General features: G+C 42.5%; 1 protein-coding gene across 8 annotated transcripts in view; it reads left to right on the top strand.

Annotated features, from left to right (window-relative positions):
• EXOG (exo/endonuclease G) overlaps positions 1-16,667 on the top strand; it is a 35,797-nt gene extending 19,130 nt beyond the window's left edge. The window contains exons 6-7 of one of the 8 annotated variants that reach the window (XM_058555370.1): positions 7,590-7,704; positions 11,904-12,506. In XM_058555370.1, the coding sequence (XP_058411353.1) occupies positions 7,590-7,655 (66 nt within the window). In that variant the 3' untranslated portion in view covers positions 7,656-7,704; positions 11,904-12,506. The other 7 variants (XM_058555395.1, XM_058555378.1, XM_058555388.1 and 4 more) reach the window with 7 other exon arrangements.
• The last annotated feature ends 5,166 nt before the right edge of the window (positions 16,668-21,833 follow it).

A 21,833-nucleotide genomic window follows, 5' to 3' on the forward strand; every position in this document is an offset into this window, starting at 1 on the left:
GATTTAGGTCCTAGGATTTTTAGAATGGCAAATGACTATTGGCTTCCACTTAAAAAAGTCACCAGCTGCATAAGCCCCTAATGAGAGAGTCAGCCTGTCCTTTGAAGCCAGGCATTGATTTCTCCTCTCTAGCTATGTAAGTCCTAAAGGGCATCTTCTTCCAATATAAGGCTGTTTTGTCTACATTGCAAATCTGTTGTTTAGTGTAGCCACCTTCAATAATTATCTTAGATCTTCTGGATAACTTGCTGCAGCTTCTACATCAGTACTTGCTGCTTCCCCTTGCACTTTTATGTTATGAAGATGGCTTCTTTCCTTAAACCCCCTGAACTAACCTCTGCTAGCTTCGGAGTATTCTTCTACAGCTTCCTCGCCTCTCTCAACCTTCATAAAGTTGAAGAGAGTTAGGGTCTTGCTTTGGATTAGGCTTTAGGTTAAGGAAATATTGTAGCTTGTTTGATCTTCTATCCAGACCACTAAAACTTTCTCCATATTAGCAATAAGGCTGTTTCGCTTTCTTATCATTCGTGTGTTCACTGGAGTAGCACTTTTAATTTCCTTCAAGAATTTTCCTTTGCATTCACAACTTGGCTAACTGGCATGAGACCTAGCTTTCGGCCTGTCTCGTTTTTTGACATGCCTTCCTCATTAAGCTTAATCATTTCTAGCTTTTGATTTAAAGTGAGAGATGTGGGAGTCTTCCTTTCAGTTAAACAATAAGATGCCATTGTAAAGCTATTAATTGGCCTAATTTCAATATTGCTGTGTTTCAGGAATAGGGAGGCCCCAGGAGAGGGAGAGAGACGGGGGAACTGCCAGTTGGTGGAGCACTCAGAACACACACAACATTCATTAAGTTCACCGTCTTATATCAGTTAGTGGTGCCCCAAAACAATTACGATAGTAACATCAAAGATCACTGATCACAGGTCACCATAACAAATATAATAATAATGAAAATGTTTGAAATATTGCAAGACTTAACAAAATGTGACACAGAGACATGAAATGAGCAAATGCTGTTGGAAAAATGGTGCTGATAGACTTGCTTGACAGAGTTGCCACAAACCTTCAATTTGTAAAATACACACAATAAAGCGAAGCACAGTAAAACGAGGCGTGCCTGTATGCTGACAAAACTTAAGCCACAGGCCTGGTTGCTGCCTAGGCAGGCTTTTCAAGGACTTAAGCCATTCTTTGATTCATAACTTATGGGTGTTATTAAATGCTGGCCCAGACACCAATCTTTCTATCTCTGTTCCAAGCCTTTGGCTTTAAAAATCATGAACTTACTAATATGGAGGGTGAGAAATGAAGATCAGGGTGTTTTGTGTGTTCTTTGGTGTATGCACCCGTGAACCTGTGATTTCGAAGGTTCTTTTTTTTTTGTTCTTTCTCATCTACAGAACCTTAGAGATTGGGTGCCTTTCTATTAACTGTAAAGCTTTTGAATCTATTTTTCATGAATTATATATTGTTAGAAGTTGTGAAATTAGATACTTATATTTAACATAGTTTATTCTTGATGTTTTTTTCCCTCAGCTTTGAAGCCATAATTGCCAAATAATCTTTTAATGAGTCTTGAATTTAAACTTTAAAAATTTATTGTTATGGAGCTGTATGTGCATAGTAATAAAAATGTTAAGCCTTAAAACATTAAAGTACATAACATCGTAACGACATTCAAATAGTGTAAGAGGATACAAGATGAGACGTTAGTCTCCTGCTTCTGGTCCCAATCCCACTGTCCAGTTTTCTAGTTCTTCTGGTGGTTATTTCTATATCTCAGAATAATGGGTGCTAAAATGTATTTCTTAACTTTGATTTGTCAATTTTTAACAGTCTCTGTTGATGCATTCTCTGTGAAATATATGAAATTTGTTTAGTTCACTTCACACACTGTTCTAATCTCTGCCAGTCGCATTATTTTTAGTTCTTCTATTGGTAAACTGTACATCATATACTTTACATAGTATACTTAAAGCTTTACTTCTTGATCTATCACTTATATGTTGCCACGGTTTATAGCATTTACATTTGTATTTGCTAAATATAATTTAGTTTGAGTTTTGCCTATAGCAAAGGTTGTAAACAGAGGCCTCCTATGGCACATCCAGCCCACAGAGATATTTTATTTGGTTCACATAGTATGTTGTTTTTGAATTAGTTGGTAATGTTTAATAATTGGGAGATTTCACATAAATCCAAATTTGAGCTTCTCTTAAAAAAATCAGATGACTCAATGACACTTGGCATATATTCCCATGGGCAGTGTTCACTAGATGAGAGTTAACAACTTTCTTCATAGTTTGAGAACATGTTCTTCAATTCACCATAATCCTCATCCGGCCCATTTCATCCATTTACATTTCCTGTCTAGCCCTTGTTGGTCTTTGTGTTTTATAATCCTGGGTCTATTGAAAATGTAAAACCAGCATTTATAGTATTATGAATGTACAAGTAGAACGTTTGGGCCCGTAAAGAAGTAGATATAATCCTATATTATTAAGTCTGTGCCACTTGAGAGAGAAGTATTACCACAAACAACAAAAAACTGTGAAGTGGAAAATAAAAGTGGCAGTGTGTTATAATTGCTATTTTTAAAAATGTAGTAATAAGCTTTTACTTTCTAATTCAGATCATTTAACCTTACCATCATGCTATTTTTTAATTAGGTAAATCAGTTTCTTCTTGAAATGTCATTCTTGGAGCCTTCTGATTTCTGTTTTAATTCGGACTACTTGTTTCCTCCCATCCTTTCTTTCCTCCCTCCCTTCTTTCCTTACTTTTATTCAACAAATATTTATTAAGCTCCCTCTGTGTAGTTGGCACTGTTCTGAGTGTTTCTGATACAGCAATAAACGAGGCTGTATGTTACATGGAGCTTACATTATAATGGAGTAGATATTACAATAAACAAAATGCCATATAGAAAAATAAAACATGGTAAAGATTTGTAGTGGGGGTAGAAAAGAAAGATTCAGGATAGGCCACTAAGGGGAAGTGACAGTGAGCAGAAACCTAAGTGAAATGAAGAAGTAATCTATATGAAGAGTTTTCCAGCAAGTGTAAAGACACAAGAATGAGATTTAGCTTGGCATGTTCAAAGAACAGCAAGAATGCCAGTGTGAATTGCCAGAGCAGAGTGTGCACTAAGGAAAAGGAGGTAAATCAGAGAGGGAGGCAATGGGAAGAAGTCTAGATTGTATTAAGTAAGATGGGATGCTCTTGTAGGGTTTTGATCAGGACAGTGGCATAATCTGTTACATTTTTAAAGCCCAGTCTGGCTGCTGTATGTGAAGAATAGAAGGATAGGTGGACCAGTTAAGAGGCTAATGGAGTAGTCTAAGTGAGAAATAATGACTTGAATAGGGTGGTGGTGGTAGAAACGGTGAGAAATGGACTGATTTAGGATGTGCCTTGCAGATAGAACTGATGGGACTCCCTAATGGATTAGTTGTAGAATAGGAGGGAATGAGTCAAGGATAACACTTAGGTTTTTAGTCTGAGATCAAGAAGACCAGAGAGGAGCAGATTTAGAGGCTAGAAATCAGGGGTTGTGTTTTGGCCGTGTAAATTTGAGATTATTTGATGTCCAAGTGGAGACACTGAGTAGGCAGGCGGTGAGTTTGGCTCTCAGAGGAGAGCTTGGAAGTAGAGATTTGCTTGAAGTGGTCAGCACACAGATGATGTTTAAAGCTATGATGAAATCATGTAATGACTATAGATAGGAGAGAACAGATCTGAGGTCTGAACCCTGCGGTACTCAGACATTTAGAGGTTGAGAAGAGGAGAATCCAGCAAAGGAGACAGAAGGAGCAACCTTTGAGGGAGGAGAAAAGTCAGGGGAGAGTGGTGTCCCAGAAGCCAAGTGAAGAAAGCATTTCAGGGAAGGAATGATGAGTTGAGAACTGACCGTTAGCAACCTTAGTGAGCTGTTTTAGTTTAAGTCAGCTGCACATCTGTCATTGTTTGTTTTCTTTGCACTTCTAGCTTAGGTCCACTTTATCTTGACACCCCCAGCCCCCCTTAGATTCCTTCCTTTGTGTTGTTGGAGTACATCCTCAAATTCTTTCTGGAAGAGTCATTGGATGGTAAACTTTCTAAGTCCTTGCTTGTCTGAAAATGTCCTAAAACTCTGGCATTGGAACCCTGGAATCTGCATGTATGACAGACTCTCTAGGGCAGTTTTGTGGATACCATCAAGTTTGAGAACCATTTCTTTAGAGAGTATTTTTCCACCTTCATCCTGGAGGCAGGACAAAGGCCTACTGCTTTTGTTGGTTGCACAATAATTCTCTAGATGGATTTTTCAGTCTCACACCTTGATTTTGACACCCTTTACTTACTGGAGCACAACTTAAGGGGCTGTGAAAGTCTAAGCTTTGGCTCCTTCCTCTTTGTTTTATCTAACAGTGTCATCACATCTATCTTCCAAAAGGTCATGGCTCTTCTTAGTCCACTAATATACTACTCTGTCATTCTCAGCACTTTGATGAACGTGTTCTATTTTATACCTGTTACCACCTGTGTATGTATATTTTTTAAATTGGAGAAAGGGAAAAGCAAAAGCCTGGGCTCAGGTTGTCATCTTGAACTGGAAACCCACTTTAATCTTTATTCCTTGGTTTTTTGCATATCCTTAGCAAAGCAAGTTGATATTTTTTAACATTTTATTTTGAAATAATTTCAAATTTATAGAAATGTTTCAAGAACAATAGAAAGAACTGCTCTATATCTTTTACCTAGATTCACTAGTTGTTAATGTTTTGCAGCGTTTGCACCCCCCCTCTTTGTGTGCATACACCTATTTTTATTATTTTCTGAACCATTTGACAGTTAGTTGCAGATATCTTGTCCCTTTCCCCCTAAATGCTCCATTCTCTCACATAACCACAGTATAATTATCAAATTCATGAAATTCAACATAAGAATATTATCCAGTATACACTTCATATTCAAATTTTGCCAATTGCTCCAATAATGTCCTTCATGCAGTCTTTTTTCCCTGATTTGGGATGCCATCCATTATCATGCATTGCATTTAGTTGTTATGTCTCTTTAGTTTCCTTTAATCTGAAACGGTTAGTTCCTCAGCCTTTTTGTCTTTAATGACGTTGACATTTTTGAAGAATACAGGCTAGTTGTTTTGTAGTATGTTCTTCAAATTGCGTTTGCCTGTTGTTTCCTCATTAAATTCAGTTATGTTTCTGACAGAATACCTCACAGGTGGTCTTGTCTGCTTCTTAGTGTATAACATCAGGACGCACATGATGTCAGTTTGTCCTGTTATTGATGGTATTAACTTGGATCACTTGTTTAAGGTGGTGTCCTCCAGATTTCTTTGCTGCTACTTTACCATTTTCTTCTTTGAAATTAATCAGTAATCTGTAATCTGTGGAAGTACTTTGAGACCATGTAAGTATTCTTTTCCTCTTCAGACTCTCAGTGGCTAGTCTTAGCATCCATGGATGATTTTTGTCTGAATCAGTTATTACTACATTAGTTGCCAAGTGACCATTTTCTAATTCTTATTCCTTCTACATTTATTAGTTGACATTCTGCTGTTAGGAAGAGCTTTTCCTTCTTATTTATTATCAGTGTGAACTCATGGATTCTTATTTTATTCAGTGAGTTCTAAACAATTTACTGTGTATTCATTTTGATGCTCAAATTGTCCCAGATTTGGCCAATGGGAGCCCCTTCAAGCTGTCTCCTGTATCCTTTTGACACATCCTTTATCTTGTTTTTAGCGCTTCCTACTTTCTGACGTAACATGATGCTCCAGACTCATCTTGGCCAAACTCGGAGATCAACCATTTCTCCAAGGAGCCCTAGTTCCTTTTAATGGGAGGGATTGGTATTTAGAAACCAAGATCTGGATGACAAGTTGATTCTTGAGTGCTCGGTCTGCTGTTTGGCTTGTCATGTGTGTTCACCACATTTATTTTTAGCCTTTTATAGTGGGTGGAGAGAGCCCCAAAGAATATAGTACACAAATTCTATTGCCTTTAGTGGCTCACTGTTGGGAAGGCCTTTTTTCTCCATCTTCAGTGTTCCTGTGTTTTTTGAGAAGGAGATTTATAGACCCTGGTCATAAAGAAAGCGATTAGCTGTGCTTTTGTGTTATATATGTGTATGTAACATTGAATGTTGTTAGGAATCTATATCCCTGGAGAGGCAAATAGTTTTTCATCTTTCTTTGAATCATATCGATGTGACATCTACTTTTATATATTTATATTTTTCACTAACAATTTCTCTGTAATATAGCTTTTGTTAGATTTGGCATTATTTTTCAGATCAAACTTGATTTTGGGTGGAATTTTAAACTTAAAAATCTTTAGTATATCTATCAATGTGAAAACAAAATATGATCCTTTAGTAAATTAAACTGGAAAGATTTTCTCAGAGCTTGCCATTTTAAGAATTAAGTTGAGCCAAAAATTTTATGTGTGCATACACATATAAACATGGGAAAATTTGGTTTTGGAAAACAGACTTGGGAGGCAAAGCTAAGCAAGGAGAAGAGATAGGAAAAGGTAGAATGTGTGCTGAGAAACAGTAAATTCCTCAGACAGTGGGGTTAGAGCATTCATATAGGGAAGGAGACAAAAATGAAAGGAAGAGTTGGGGCCATGTGGCAGAAACCTTGAATGCCCGGCTAAAATGTTCAGGCTATTTTCTAGCAATTCGTAATAAGATAATTATGGATAAAACCATGTCCTTAGTGATGCTGAGAAAGAGGACACAGCCTTGCCCAGCCCTAGAGACCAGTTTGTTCCTCTCAAGGAATAAATGTTTGAATTGTGAATTCCTATTTCCAAGGGAATGTCTTGCAATTGTGTATGGCAATTCAGAATGCCTGAGAAGTGTTTTGTTTTCTCAGGTCCAGCCCTTTAATATTTACTGCTTCTCTGCAACTATGCTCTGAACCTTATTTTAGGAGACTGTAACTAATAAAAACAACGGTATTTATTTAGTTTTCTATCTAGACCATGAAGCATATATGTGCCTACTTTGGAGGAAGTGAAGCAAATGAACTGGTATTTGTTGAGGGCCATATATACTACACAGTATGAAAGTAGCTTTATACATGCTATCTCATTCAGTCCTCACAGAAAAGTAGTGGTAATCTATTTTATAGACAAGGAAATGGAGGTTTTGAGGCGTCAAGTCCAAGTCATATAGGTAGTAATTGTCAAAGGGGACATAACAAACATGGGTCGGTCTGATTGTGTGAGAATTGCCAATCATTCATAGCACTGTTCTTGGAAGCTCTCAGAAGTCTACGTTAAAGGGATTGCTGTGCTCTTTAAGTACAGAAGCTTAAGGCCAGGAGGTGAAAGAGGGTGTGGATGGAGAGCAGTTACAAGTGATATTTGCTAGCATGCAAAAATAAGAGTAAAAAATGCGCCAAGAGGAGGATTCCTTATAGCCAGGCAGAAATGTCTGTTAGAATATGTAGGAAGGGATCACAGCATCATAGGACTTGAATGGATGTGAGCCTAAGGGAAGATTAGTAGCAGTGATTTTATCGGAAGTGAGTCATCTGACAACTCTAATCAGAATCACCCCCTTTATTATAGCTGAGGTCATCCATGTGCTTTCTCTGGTGTGCCTGTTTCAAGAAGATATTGATTCCAGACAAGTGAAACATACCTGAAGATTCTGGCCTGAATATGATAATTGACCTGACAAGAAGTGAGCCTCAGATTTTACAACCTGTTGTTGGTGGTGGTAATGTTAGAAATACTTAGCAGTCGGTGTTTTCCTTCTACAGCATTACTTTCCAAACTTCCACCAACTCCTAGAGGGGGAGGATATTGAAAACATGCCTGCAGGGATCTTGAGGCATCACTGAAGTGATCAGGGAGTAATTTTTTTGAAATCTCCTGTTTTAGCTTCAGGCAGATCTTTTGTTTATTTCCATATCTATTTGTTTCAGTTGAAAAACAAGTTATTTTACTGGTTAAGTATCTCCTTACCCACACTCTAAACGTCCAAGTAGAACCAACAGTTGGGGAAGATGGTGCTTGTTTTACTGTGACTTGGCAGTCCCCTCCGCTTGCCCAGAGCAGGTACCCCAGTGTGAGAAGCACTGTCTCCCAGGGTTTGCGCTGCTGCGCAAGCACTTGCAGAGGCTTTACAGGTAACACAAGGGGCTGGCCACATTGCCGTTGACTTCCCATGCGTTGTGACTCCCTCCCTTTTCTTGTTTCTCTGTCCTCCCAGGTATGGATTCCCTACTTATCACACTATCATGGTTTCTTCCTTTCATTTGATTGGCATGACATTTTAAGGGCTTGGTCTCTTGATATGCCCAACAGTTTTATTTTTGGAATTTCTTTTTTTGTCTTACCAGGGGAATGTAACCAAATATATCTATCTGATTCCAGCAGGTACATATTTTTTCCTCATGATGCTGCTTAATATTTCATTTAAGGCACACTTGCTGCGTATATGACATGACAAATGACAGTCTTAGCCTGGGTATTTTTTGTTGCCAGTCTCTTCAGACACTGAGTCAACATGAAGGCCCAGCTCTGTGTGTGTGGAGTTGGGGAAGCGAGAAGCAAATCGTCATTTCTGCCTCTTGGATGCAGCGAAACAAGCTCAGGCCAGCATGTACGAAAACTAACTTCAGGTCACGAATGAGTGCCAGCTTTATGGCTGTTATATATATTGTGTTTTCCAGTCACTCCCAGTTGATTTCCAGTTTTTGTTACAATCTTGACAAGAGTTCAGTGCTTTTTGGTAATTTAACAGCAGCAAAGATTTCCTTTGTAATGTATTTTTATACCTAAATCTTAGATGAAAAGAGTTGTTATTGCTTTACTGATACTAAAGACTTGGTTCATATTAAGCCCTCATATCCTTTGTTCAGCGCATCATTTGTATCCAACCTGCTTTCTCCTCCTGATACCTTATTGTCTACCTTTAACTGGTCTAACCTTGCTTGATCCCGTGTTTCCCCACTCTCCTTCTGCAAAACCATCTTTTCTACCAAATGAAATTGCATCCGTATCTTTTGAATGGCATTCATTACAAAAATAGCTTTTTACATAGGTCTTGCAGATTTTAAAGTCTTTTTTTTTTTGTAACTAATATGTCTTTGTATCTTCATAACTATTCTTGAGCTAGACAGCATGGGGATTGCTATTACCTATTTTATGAATGAAGAAAGAAGATACTGGTGGATGTGACTTGCAGCTTAGTGGCAAAGCCAGACTTGACCAGGTCTCTGGGGTGCCAATCCACTTAACCATTCTGCCCCAGTACCCTAGTAGTCTCTAGAAACATTTTCTGAAAGTCTTCCAGTTTTCCCAAAATTGAGAAAAATTTATTATGTAGGTTGAGTTGTCTACAAAGAAGAAGATAGCTCTAAGATATTTTAGGATTTTTTTTTAAGTCTTAAATTCAAGGAAGAAACAATAGGTTTTTTGAATTTCCAAATAGGACTGGTCCCTATATTAGACAGGTTAAAGATATTTACTTCCTGAGAACAGAACAGACTGAATCAGAGAAGATAGTGAGTGGCTAAGTTTTCGTTTTTCTCTTTATTTCTAGGGATAGTATTTACCCCTCTTTGTTGAAATATTGTGAGAGGGTCATGGGTGGAAGAATCACACTTTGTATTCTTAGTAGGAATTTCTGTGTCCGTGAGGTTTCTCAGAAGTAACAATGGAGGCCCTCTAGCCATTGTGAGAGTTTTTGAAAACCTAATAGAAATGGGACGTTTCCATGAGGTAAAGCCGTGACTCTTAAAATGTCAAACTTCTTTACTTTTGGCTGGAATTTAATCAACCTGATTAGAAGCCCTGGTTGGCAGCAGATGGGCATGACCAATTCATTATTTTTGAAAATTTCCATTTGTTTTTAGACAGAGAGTCCACGAGGAGAGAAAATAATCAAGTGAATGATCTTGAAGGCTTCTTATAATTGGAGTCTGAGAACTGTGCTGCAATGATGAAGGATGTCCACCAGGTGGCACCAAGAATTTGCTTAGCTGTTGGCTCCCCAGCTAGCGCCTGGAATACTTGAAGCCCATTTAAACTTCTCCCCTGTTGTGAACTATGGCTCATCTGCAACTGTGCCCTCAGTTCGGGTCCCTGACTTCCCTGCACCCACCCCCTTAATGCTATTGTTTGTTCTCTGTCTTGGCGTCTGACCACATTCTGTCTAATTAAAGCTGTGGGTGTTGATTCCTTCTCTAAAAGGAAAGCTTCTTGAGAGCAGGCACCAGCTGCATTCACTTTGAAGCTTATTCCTTTCTGTACAGTTATGTGCTGTATAATGATGTTTCAGTCAGTGATGGACCACATATACGACAGTGGTCCCATAACATTAGTAGCATATACCCTGGGTATCTAGTAGGCTATAGCATCTAGGTTTGTGTGAGTACACTCTGTGATGGTCGCACAACGACGAAATCGCCTAATGACACATTTCTCAGAATATATCCCCGTCGTTAAACAGCGCGTGACTGTATTTCCAGCATTGCCTGGCACATGACCTCTGAATTGTTGAATTACCATCTGTTGGTGATCTGTGGACGAATTGTGAACCTCCACCAAGTTCACCTTCAGTATATTTTTCGCCTTGAAGAGTATCTTTCTTTTCCCAGCTGCGTAGATGGCTTGTTGGCGGGGGTGGGGGTGGAGGTGGGGGTGGATTTTGTGTCTGTAGATTGTGTGGTTTCATAAACTTTAAACTGCACCCTGACCAACCACTTTCACTAACTTCAAAGACAGTTATAGAAATCATTCCTATGGATGGGTCTTCCCTGCAGCCTTGCATTTGGTCTTGGCAGTGGGACCTCCATGCGTGCCAGATAGCAGATGGCTGTGGAGTTCTTAGGCTGTGTGCCATTATAGGAGCTTGGGAGAAGCAGAAAAGAATCTTTTGTAGATCTCATCCCTCTACCTTACCTGAGCTCTCAACAGGACCTCCTGTAGCAGGCAGGTTTGATTAGGAAGTAATGCCTGCTCTTACCAAGGAAGGGCTGGGGAGGAGCAGTAGTACTAAGAGCATACTGTAGTTGGATTGTATTATTTTACCGCAGACCATTAAGGAAATGGATGTTCACTTTTTCTTTTTCAGAAAACAGATAGGGCTTTTAAGCCAATTGGAAGGAAATTTGAAAATATTTTATAACAATGTTATTTCATTATTACAGCTGACCTACACAGACAACCAACTTGTTTTCAGGCCCCACCCTGACTCTGGCTTCTTCGTTGTGTAGATACCTTTCCATAGTGTTTGATTTGATGACACAGTCAGAAGTTCTGTGTTTGATAGCAGGCCCAAGAGTGTGCAAAACTCTGAGCAAACAGCATTTACATTTACTTAATTTAATTTTAAAAATGAGCCACAGTCTGGGTGATACTGGAGATAGTAATACCAATGTGGTATGTCTGACTGCTTCTCTAAAGGCTGTTTTGCTCCCTAGTGAATTTGATAAACTAAGACCATTTTTTTTTCCTAGAACTTGGAGTTCCCAAGCTGGCAGTTTTGACCTCTGAATGGTTAGAGTACCAGAAGTTCTGATTATGAGATGAAGAGAAAATGACAGCTTTTCTTGTCCCTTAAAAATCCGAGGACTCACTCATGGCAGTCCCTTATCCTTTGTTTACAAACAGAGCAGAGAATGTGATCCCTGCTCTCTTGGGGATGGCATTATTTTAAAGAATATGGTCAGAATCTACCTGTTAGATGCTCATTTTCTCTGTGAATCTGTATTTTGGTTTATTATTACCTTTGACAGTTGAATTTAAATTCATTGGAATGGGGTGGAGTAGCTTATAAGTGTATTTTCAGAAATGCATCTAAAGTCTTTCAGGAAAAATTTGGGAACTGGCTAGCACAAATTCATATTGCTAATATGGCTGCTTGGTTTCTAGGTGATTGGTGAAGACAATGTGGCAGTCCCCTCACACCTTTATAAGGTGATCCTGGCTCGCAGAAGCCCAGTGTCTACTGAACCGCTGGCACTAGGTGCCTTTGTGGTGCCCAATGAAGCCATTGGCTTTCAGCCTCAGTTAAGTGAATTCCAAGTGAGCCTTCAGGACCTGGAGAAGTTGTCAGGACTGGTGTTTTTTCCTCATTTGGATAGAACTAGTAATATCAGGAATATCTGCTCTGTAGACACTTGTAAGCTCCTGGATTTCCAGGAATTTACTCTGTACCTGAGCACAAGAAAGATTGAAGGAGCCTGATCGGTACTCAGACTGGAAAAGGTCATGGAAAATTTGAAGAACGCGGGGATTGAACCGGATGATTATTTCATGAATCGCTATGAGAAGAAACTAGAAGAACTCAAAGCTAAGGAGCAGTCAGGAATCCTGGAGAAAAAGCCATCTTAGTTTTTATCTCAGAAGATGTGTGATATCATCTGTAATGAAGCAGGCATGCCCTCTTCAGGCTAATGTATTTCAGTGGCCTTGCTTTAAAGAAATGATGGGATCCTAAATTTAAGGTAAAATTTCTCCCTGAAAGAGGAAAGATCTAAAATTTTCTGGTCAGTATTTTATTTGACATGGAAACTAATTATTAAGGAAATTACTACACCTGCAGATGGAGGGCTGATCTTGTGTCAAGTTAACAAGAGGACTGTGTCCACAAGATGACACTGTGTTCGTGTCCCTTTGGATGTATAGTATGTGAAGTGTTTTATTTTTGTGCCTTCAGATTGTATAGTGTGATGTATCTGCTCAGCCTTCTTGAAACCCGATATTGTATGTTTTCTTTCCCTAGCTCCTGAGTTGGTCTTAGAGATAGCTTTTAGAAATCCTCTATGCATTATCCTGTCCACATGTATTATATATATTTGTTTCTTGTTCCTCCTCTCATGGATCTGCTGTTCCTCCACTTCTGTCCTATAGAAGCACTCATAACTATGTTTCCTGCTCACTTAGTGTGTTCTGTATACTAACCTCAATGCTTTACATGTATTATCTTACAATGACCGGCTGGGGTAAATACCACTGTCCTTATTTTACCCATGAGGAAATTAAGGCTTCGCTATCTTGCCCAACGTTCACCTTTCTAAAGAAGTAACCCACAACGTATGAGGCACGCAGGGCTAAGAGAAGACAGACAGCAGGAGGTAGAGTCAAATCTTTCCTAACACAGACTTCTGACTCAGAAACACACACCTGCATGGGTATCTGTGATCCTGGGGCCTGCTTGGTAAGAGGGGTCTGGTTTCTTATCTGCCATCGAGCCAAAGTGTCCTCTGACTTGAACCCTCCTTAGCTCTTTGGGAAGAAACAATCACAGGTATTTGCAAGTTAGAGGACAATGCTTTGTGGGGTTTATCAGAGCCCCTACTTGCCTCCAAGGATGCAATTCTTTAGTGACCAGATGGTGCCAAATTGATGTGTTCCTTTTTTCCAGGTGAGCTTTTTGTTCTCAAGATTAAGGAGCCTAAGAAGGGTGTGTGCCCACAGATCCCTGCCCGTGATTTGCTTGCTTTGTGCCTGTTTGTCTACCTGGGGAGCATAGGGCAGGTGGTGCTTTGGGCCAAAGACAGTTATCTCTGGGGGAAACAATCGAGCCAGATCTCTGGATTTGGGTTGACACAGAATCTTTTCATAGGCTATCATAAATATAGGCAGTAAAATGTCTTAAAATAGGGCATAGGAACTTGTCTAAATGTTTCCCATCACTGTTATCTTTCCAAGTGGTATTACAAGAACAGTTTTTGTGGTGTTTTTGTGTTTGTCTCACAGAAATGCCAAGGCTTCAAGACAAAGGTAAGATGATAATGATTGACCTTCTCCTGCTCCTTTATCTGGGTAAAAAAGAAAGAAGTTGGGGGGTCAGAACACAGTAGCCTGATTAATACCATTCTGTTTTATCACACTGTTCCCCATTAGCTTGTGCCAGTCCTTCTCAGGGACAAAGAGCCAAAATGTCACTGTGACCAAAAAATCTGTTACTTTCTCTCCTCGTTGGAGAGGTGATGGTGGGGCCTGGGTGTTTCTCCAAGAGCCTGAGGGGGAGGCTCTGTGGGAGAAGTCCTGGGTACCTACTGCCCATCTCTAGAGGCGAGCCCCCATCTTCTTTCCCCCAGGTCTGTCACTGTGCTCTGTTCTGACCTGAATTTCTAACAGTCTTGGAGTTACTTCCCATGCTTTTCTCACTCCTGCCTCTCTACGTAGATGGTAGAGAATCTTGATTTCTAGATCAATAAATTAAAGTGCCCTATGTTTTCAGTTCCTTTGAAAAATGCTACCTGGTCATTGTGAAAAATAGAGATAACTGCTTGTAATAAAGAAAAAAATGCAGTCTCCCAATCTTTTATTTCTGTTTATTTTATTTTGTTTTTTTGGTGAGGAAGATTAGCCCTGTGCTAAAACATCCTTTGCCAATCCTCCACTTTTTGCTGAGGAAGATAGGCCCTGGGCTAACATCCGTGCCCCTCTTCCTCTACTTTATATATGGGATGCCGCCACAGCATGCCTTGATGAGTGGTGCGTAGGTTCGCGCCTGGGATCTGAACCTGCAAACCCTGGGCTGCAGAAGCAGAGCACGTGAACTTAACCACTACGCCACTGGGCCAGCCCCCCAATCTTTATTTTTATATGTAAAAGTTTTGTTGGTATATGACAGTGATACTTGAATTGTTGTCTCAACACTTCCATTGAGTCCTTCCAAAACAGACTTTAAAATGTAAATATTGAGTAGAGCTTAGATCACTTTAGCCTCCCAGAGTGGGATGGCTGATTATTTGGACTCAGATGCAGCAGCTCCCTAGGCCTTTCTCCAGTATCAGGTGTGCCCCTCTGATCAAAGAAGCACCTCATTACCAAACCTGAGCAAATCACTGTCCAGTCGGTCCCTCTCTGAGTCCAGCCAAGTTCTTAGGCTGAGCCTGGCACTCTGCCTTCTGTTCCTTTTACGCTCAGAAAGTCAGTCCCTGGTCTGAGGGGAAGGCTGCTATACAAGAATGGCTGATCTGGGTGGGCTCTGCTGCTGGAAGCCCCCATCTGAGTGAGGGGGCTCATTCCCTAAACTCTCTCCACCCCCAGTGACGTCTTTATTTTGTGACTCCAGGCTCTTTGGTCCCTGGATTGACACTTTCACCAGTATTGTATGCAGCAAAGGTGGACCTCATACAAGTGGCAAAGGTAGAATGGGTGTGCTAGCCGTTTAAATACCTGCTAGCATTTCTGTCCTGGCGCCTTGACTTTCAAACAACTGAAAACCTCTGTTTCTCCTTCAGACCTTTGAATAGCTCCCAGCCGGAGAGACATAGTCTAATGTTGAGAGAATGGCTTCCTGCAGAGCTGGGCTCAGCCTGCAGCCCTACTCTTGGAATGATCCCGAGTATTGCCATGTCACCTGTGTTCCCTGGCCTCATTCTTGTGAGTACATAAATGTCATTGACATCAACATCACAGATCTGAAACTTCCCATCAGCAGCCCATCCCTAACCCCATCTCTGCACCCAGGGTCTGCTGTTCTGTTCCCTGCTCATGCCTTCACTCCCTCACCCTCTGTGCCCTTCCCCATCCTGGGTCCTCATGGCACACTCCACCTTCCTTCCTGATCCTCATTCTTTATTCATTCTAGTGGAGCTGATCAGGGATGGCCTCACGTTAGGCATGGAATTCCTGCTCCTGCCTGCCTCCATGCCCAGCCTCTCAATAGAGCCTGCTTTTCTGGATGTCATCATTCATGGAGGTGATCCATCAGGGGATCCAGTGCTTCTTTTTCCAGTCCAGCCCACCTCCAGGGACCGACCGTCAGGTCATCAGAGGGTCAAGGAGGATGAACCGCACTTGGATGTGGGCCTGTATAATTTGGGGCAGTGGGGATGTGGTGGTAGATGGGCCTCTCTTTCATGTTCCTGAACATGCCACCATGGCATAGGGTCTGGTTTGCCCCTGAGTGCACAGTACCTCTAGGGATCACTGTGGCCTAATGCCACACTGCAAGACTCCGAATCTCAGCTGTGACCACGCCCCAACACAACCTCCAGCTTTTGTAAGCCGCAAAGGACATAGTCCGCATCAGACGTCAGGCTCCAGGCTCTTGAAGTGTGGTTTTTTTTTTTTTTTAATTATTTATTTATTTATTTATTTTTCTCCCAAAGCCCCAGTAGACAGTTGTATGTCATAGCTGCGCATCCTTCTAGTTGCTGCATGTGGGACGCAGCCCCAGCATGGCCGGAGAAGCAGTGCGCCGGTGCGCACCCGGGATCCGAACCCCGGGCCATCAGTAGTGGAGTGTGCGCACTCAATCGCTAAGCCACTGGGCCGGCCCTCCAGGCTCTTGAATTGATGGAACAGCAGAGGTTATCTTGTCCCGTGGGCCTCATGTTTGGCTCACATCAGAATAGCCTAGGTAGCTTAATTTTTCCCCCCCAATTTTATTTTGAAAAATTTCAAACCTATGGAAAAGTTGAAAGAAGAGTACAATGAATGTACTCCCCCTCAATATTTTTCTGATTTGCTGTGTCTTTTTTTCTCGAACCACATAAAAGCAACTCATTGTTTTTAAAAAAGTGAGTTATAGACATGCCCCTTCACTTTTTAGTGCTTTGGCCTGTATCACCTGAGAATAAAGCCATTACCCTATATTTCCAAAATAATAATATCCCATCTAAGAAAATTATCAAGAATTCAGTATCATGTAATAAAAATCTCTATTAAAACTTGCTTAGGTGTTCCCAGAATATCTTTTATACTTTTTTTTTTAAAAACCCAGGTTTTAATCAAGATTCATATATTGTATTTTGTTCTTATGTCTAGTCTCTCTTAATCTAGAACAATCTGCTTGGTAAGCTTCCAAAAAATATATATTCTCCAACCCCACCCTTGAAGATTTTGATTCAGTAGGTCTGATGTGAGGCTGGAATCTATATTTTTTAAACTAGTAACACTAGTGATTCTATTGATTAACCAGGATTTGGAACCAGACCACGCCCTACTTTGCCCTCACTCTCCCACAACACATGTTCCCTAGACAGGAGTCCTCTGGCAAGAAGGTGGTCTTTGAGCTTGTGAATATCAAGGGAGAACTTTGTTCCATCCTTTCAGGCCCCCAGGTACCCAATTTCCTTTATAATAGAGCTTCATAAAATTAAGCTGAAACCTTCCCTATAACTCCGACCCATCAATGACAGGCCCTCACTGCCATTCCAGGCTACGTAGAACTGGCTGGCACCTGCTTTCACCTGATAGTCCTTTAGAGATAGGAAGCTCATAAAGGCATCAGGGCATCTCACTGCACGCTCAGGAGCTTGTGGATTTCACATCCTTCACCATCATGACTTTATGTGCTCTCGTGGTGTGGCGGCCACGTCTGGGCAAAGCGTTCAGGATGTGGTGATAGCAGTGCTGAATTGAGTCAGGGGATTGACCTTGTTCTGGACACTCCACTTTTCTCACTGGTTCATGTGGAACTTGCTCCAACTAACTGCTCCAGGTCTTTTTCACATGATGTACTGTCAAATCATTTCCCCATCATGTGCTTACATAGTCAATTTTGGAACACAAATGTGGGATTATGTGTATGCCCAACTGTTAAGATTTGATTTTATTATAGTTTCTACCCATCTTCATGTGAGTTCACATTCTTGATGATCCTGATTTGGCCATCTGACATGTTAGCTATGCCTTGAGATTGCAGATCAGATAAACAAGCCTTCAACGTGTCCGTTAAAAACATTGAATGTCTGAGACAGAGCTAAGCAAGATCCCTTTGGTAAAAAATTCATTTCACATGGCAACCTGCTTCACACACCCAAAAAATTTCATGTGATAATGTGCTTTGATATTTTCTAAGTTCAATTCTGTTTCTCTAAAAAGAAAAAACAGCCGTAAATTGATTGCACAATGCAGAAATAGGTCTTCATCACAATATGCCTGTGTCACTCTGGGACAGGGAGAGTGCTTGTTGCATGTCTGGGTCCACATAGCATAGCTGCACCAGTGCTTTGAACACCTGCAGTACGTAGGGAGGCACACTTGGGTCCCCATGCCTTCTTGCCACTTACCAGCTGGGCAGCCTCGGGCAACTGACTTCTTACTTCTGAATCAGTTTCCTCTTCTGGGAACAGTTGAGAATGACCAGCAAGATTGTTTGAGTATTGAATAACATATACAGTTTGGCAAGCCCTTAATAAATGGTAGCCAGTTCCTGTGAATTCTTGGGAATGATTATCGGTGACTACCAAAGACAGTCTTTAAATCCCCCTAGAATTCATATGTTGAAACATAATCCCCAATGTGATGGTATTAGGAGGTGGGGCCTTTTGGAGATGATTAGTTCTGCCCTCAAGAATGGATTAGTGTCCTTGTGAAAGACACCCAAGAGAGCTCCTTTGCCCCTTCTGTCATGTGAGGACACTGCAGAAACGTGGCCGAACCAGAAAATGGGCCCTCACCAGACACTGAATCTGCCAGCACCTTGATCTTGGACTTCTCAACCTCCAGAACTGTGAGAAATACATTTATGCTGTTTTTAAGCCACCCAGTCTGTGGTATTTTGTTATAGCAGCCCAAACTGACAAAGATGGTGACTGATGGTCATCTTGTCCTGAGAAGGAGATGGAGAAAGCCTGACCGTAGCATAGTGCTAAGCTCTGCACCAGGACCAGGTGGAAACAATTCTGTCTCTCCCCAATCCTAAGACTGTATAATGTGTTGCTACTAACCTTTTGACCATGTCAGTGCTTTGCAGTTTACAAAGTGCTTTCGCATCAGATCTTATTCAGTCCACCATTTGAATCGCTGCTATTCATCCCATCTCACAAATGAGGAGACAAACTCCAGGACTTTATGACTTAGAAGGTTTCCTGGCTCCCAGTCTAATTGCCCTCCACTCCCCAAGGTTGTTGCAGTTATTTTAATTTGCTTTGTAATTCAGTCATTCATGCATTTACTCATCTTAACCTTACAAGGCCCTGCTGACTTCCTGGAGGCAGGAAAATAATGGAGTTGACTCCTTTCTGGGGCCTCCAGAGGGTTCTGTAAATAGTACTTGCTCAAAAAATGTTTTGGAGTTACCAACAAGTCAGAAAAGTTGAGCTTATCCTGCTGGAGTCCCAGTGTGCTCATTGTCCCTGTGAGGGACCCAAGAAAGGTGTGGACTAGGGCCCGGCTGGGGGGTCAGTCCCGCTACGGGGACCAGTTAGACCAGCTGAGGACAGAGTCGTCATGGGGAAGGCGTCTCAGAGGAGGCAGGAAGGCACATGCATTGGTCTGTAAGTGTCCTCCCATAGCCCTGGCTATGTGCTTGTAGGCAGGCCCATGTGAGTAGAGCGGAGCAGGGGTCCTGTGTCTCAGATAACGCCCAGGGCGCTGAGCACTGCTTCCAGCACGCTTGAGTTCCCAGGGCACTTTCCCTAGGGCACCCTTCATCAGGCTGTGCAGGGTCTGGTCTCTGGTCTGAGGCAGCCCGCCCTGGTGGGAAGATGGGAGCAAGGAGATGGCCGTCAGAGTGTGCTTAGCAGGGGCTTTTGTGTGTTTGGCCCTGGGAGAAACAGAGCTAAAATTAGGTCTTCCAGCTGTGTGCAGGTGTGGAACTCCGCCCCCTCCCCTACCCCCAAGCGGGATCTTGGATTTATTTCTGTTCTCTCCCCACTTAACCCCAGTTCCTCCACAGGCACAAGATGAACTGTCCTGCCTCTGGTGATACCAGGGGTCCTTTCCACCCAAATGACCCCTAAGGTTGTGGGTGTGGGGACAGTGGCAGGCAGTGGCCTTGAGTTTGCTGAGCATCCCCAGCACCTCCAAGGCCTCCGCACAGCTGGGGCCCAACTGGCTCCTTTGTAGGCCACCAGGCAGGACAAATGTTTTACATCCCTACCACCACCCACGGTGGGCTCCTTCCTGCTCCCACTGGCCTCCTGATTTATGGGCTTTGTGCCCCCCTCACCTCTCTGCCTTCCCTGCCCACCATTTCAGAGGGAACATTTGACCCCTTGCCATCTTGCCATTCAGACACTGGCAGAGACCTTGGATCTCATCCAAGGTCAGTGGAGCCCAGGACAATATGATGTTTTTGTGCCCTGTCTCCCTCCATGAGGCTGACACTTGAATAGACTGGCACTCCTCAGGGATGAATGTGCCCCTCACTCCCCCTTCACTATGGCCCTGGGACTCTGCCTCAGGGGTCCCCAGACTGAGCCTGAGACCTTTACATCCTCTGGTCCAGGGTTAGAGCTTAGCTCGGGCTCCTATGTACTTACAATATGATTTTAGGTAAGTGGCATCTCCTTACTCCTAGTTTCCCTATCTGTAAAATGAGGGTTGGGCTAGACAGTCTCCAGGGTCCCTCCCTGTTTGGTGTCTTTTAACTATCCAGGGCAGGGTGTTCCTTCCAGAAAGGCAGCCTGCAGAGGTGATTTGCCAGGGAGGCATTCTGGAGCAGGCCGGAGGCTGCAGGGGATAAGTGGGCTGAGGGGCCTCTGAGGAGGTGTGAATGAAGGAGGCAGAGCAGGCCGGTGTGGACAGCCCTGTCCCAGCCCTATCTCCCGTCCGTGACACCCTCTCCACACCCCAGCCCTGATAAGCAGGTGTGAGCCACGGCTGTCTTGTGACAGGCCCTTCAGCGGGGAGGGGATGGCGGGGGTCCACTCCACTTCTGAATTCAGATGTCAGCATCTTCCTCCCCCACCCCTATTTCCCACCCAGACTGGACAGGCCCAACCAACTCAGCATCCTTCTGACACTCAGCTCCTGGCTTTGAGACTTTGCCCATGAGGGCTTAGCCTCCTTAGGGATGGTGGGGAGCAAACCTCCCTCAGTCCTTTCTGGCAAAGTTCTGAGGAGGAGTATGGCCACCCCCCCCCCCCCCAACCTCTGTTCCTGAAGTGACTGTGGTACTGGGGCCTTTCATGCCCACTGCTTATCACGGGCTACACCTCAAGGCTGGTCCTCTTGTCTCCTCTCCTCACCCCATCTCCTCCAGTCCCTGTGGCCATCAGCTTTCAGTCATCCTCACCTCTGGCTTTGGGGCCATTGCTTGGTCTGGGCCCACCTTCTTTCCTCTAAGGCCCCAGCCACTGTTCACCATAAGGCCAAAGCCAGAAACCCCTAATTTCTGGGTTTGTGGTCATAGGGGTAGGGGGAGCAGAGAAGACTGGGAGGAAGTTTGGAGAGTTTGGAGTTCTAGACAAGGGGGAGGGGAAGACAAATAGGGCTGGGCCAGAGGCTACAGGAAACCTGGGGAGGAAGGTCTTTGCCCAGACCTCCAAGCCTAAGGCACTGAACTCAGCTTTCTTCTACCTTCTCAGTCTCTTGTCTGTGTTCAGATCTGAAGATAATTTTGATTCTTAGGCTGCAACCATTCTGCACCAAGCAGCCCATTCGAGGGTGTTTGGGTGTAAGAGTGTGCTCATCCTCTGTGTGTTCCCGTCCATGGGACCATTCTCAGCCTCTGCACAGCTTATGAGGCAGCAGAGTGTGCTGGCTAAGAGCACGGACTCTGAAGCCCGGCAGATAGACCTGGAGTCAAATCCCAGCTCTGCCATCTTATCAGGTGGGGGGGCATGGGCAAGTTTCTTAACTGTTCTGTGCCTCGGTTTCTCCATCTGTAAATGAAGATGACAGTGTGGATGATAGTACCATATACCTTGTAAGATTGTTGTAAGTGTTAAAAGACTTAATAGATGTAAAGTATTTAAACAGTCCCTGGCACAGAGTAAGCACCATGTAATTGTTGGCTATTATTGTTATTTATGTAAATTTTATTTTAATGTAATTTCTGACTTACAGAAAAGTTGCAATTCCCATACATCCTTTATGCAGATGCACCAATTATTTATATTTTGCCAATTTATTTTATAATTCTCTCTCTATATGTGTGTGTATAATATA

The sequence above is a fragment of the Diceros bicornis genome, chromosome 2, assembly GCF_020826845.1.
Source record: "Diceros bicornis minor isolate mBicDic1 chromosome 2, mDicBic1.mat.cur, whole genome shotgun sequence".
Lineage (NCBI taxonomy): Eukaryota > Metazoa > Chordata > Mammalia > Perissodactyla > Rhinocerotidae > Diceros > Diceros bicornis.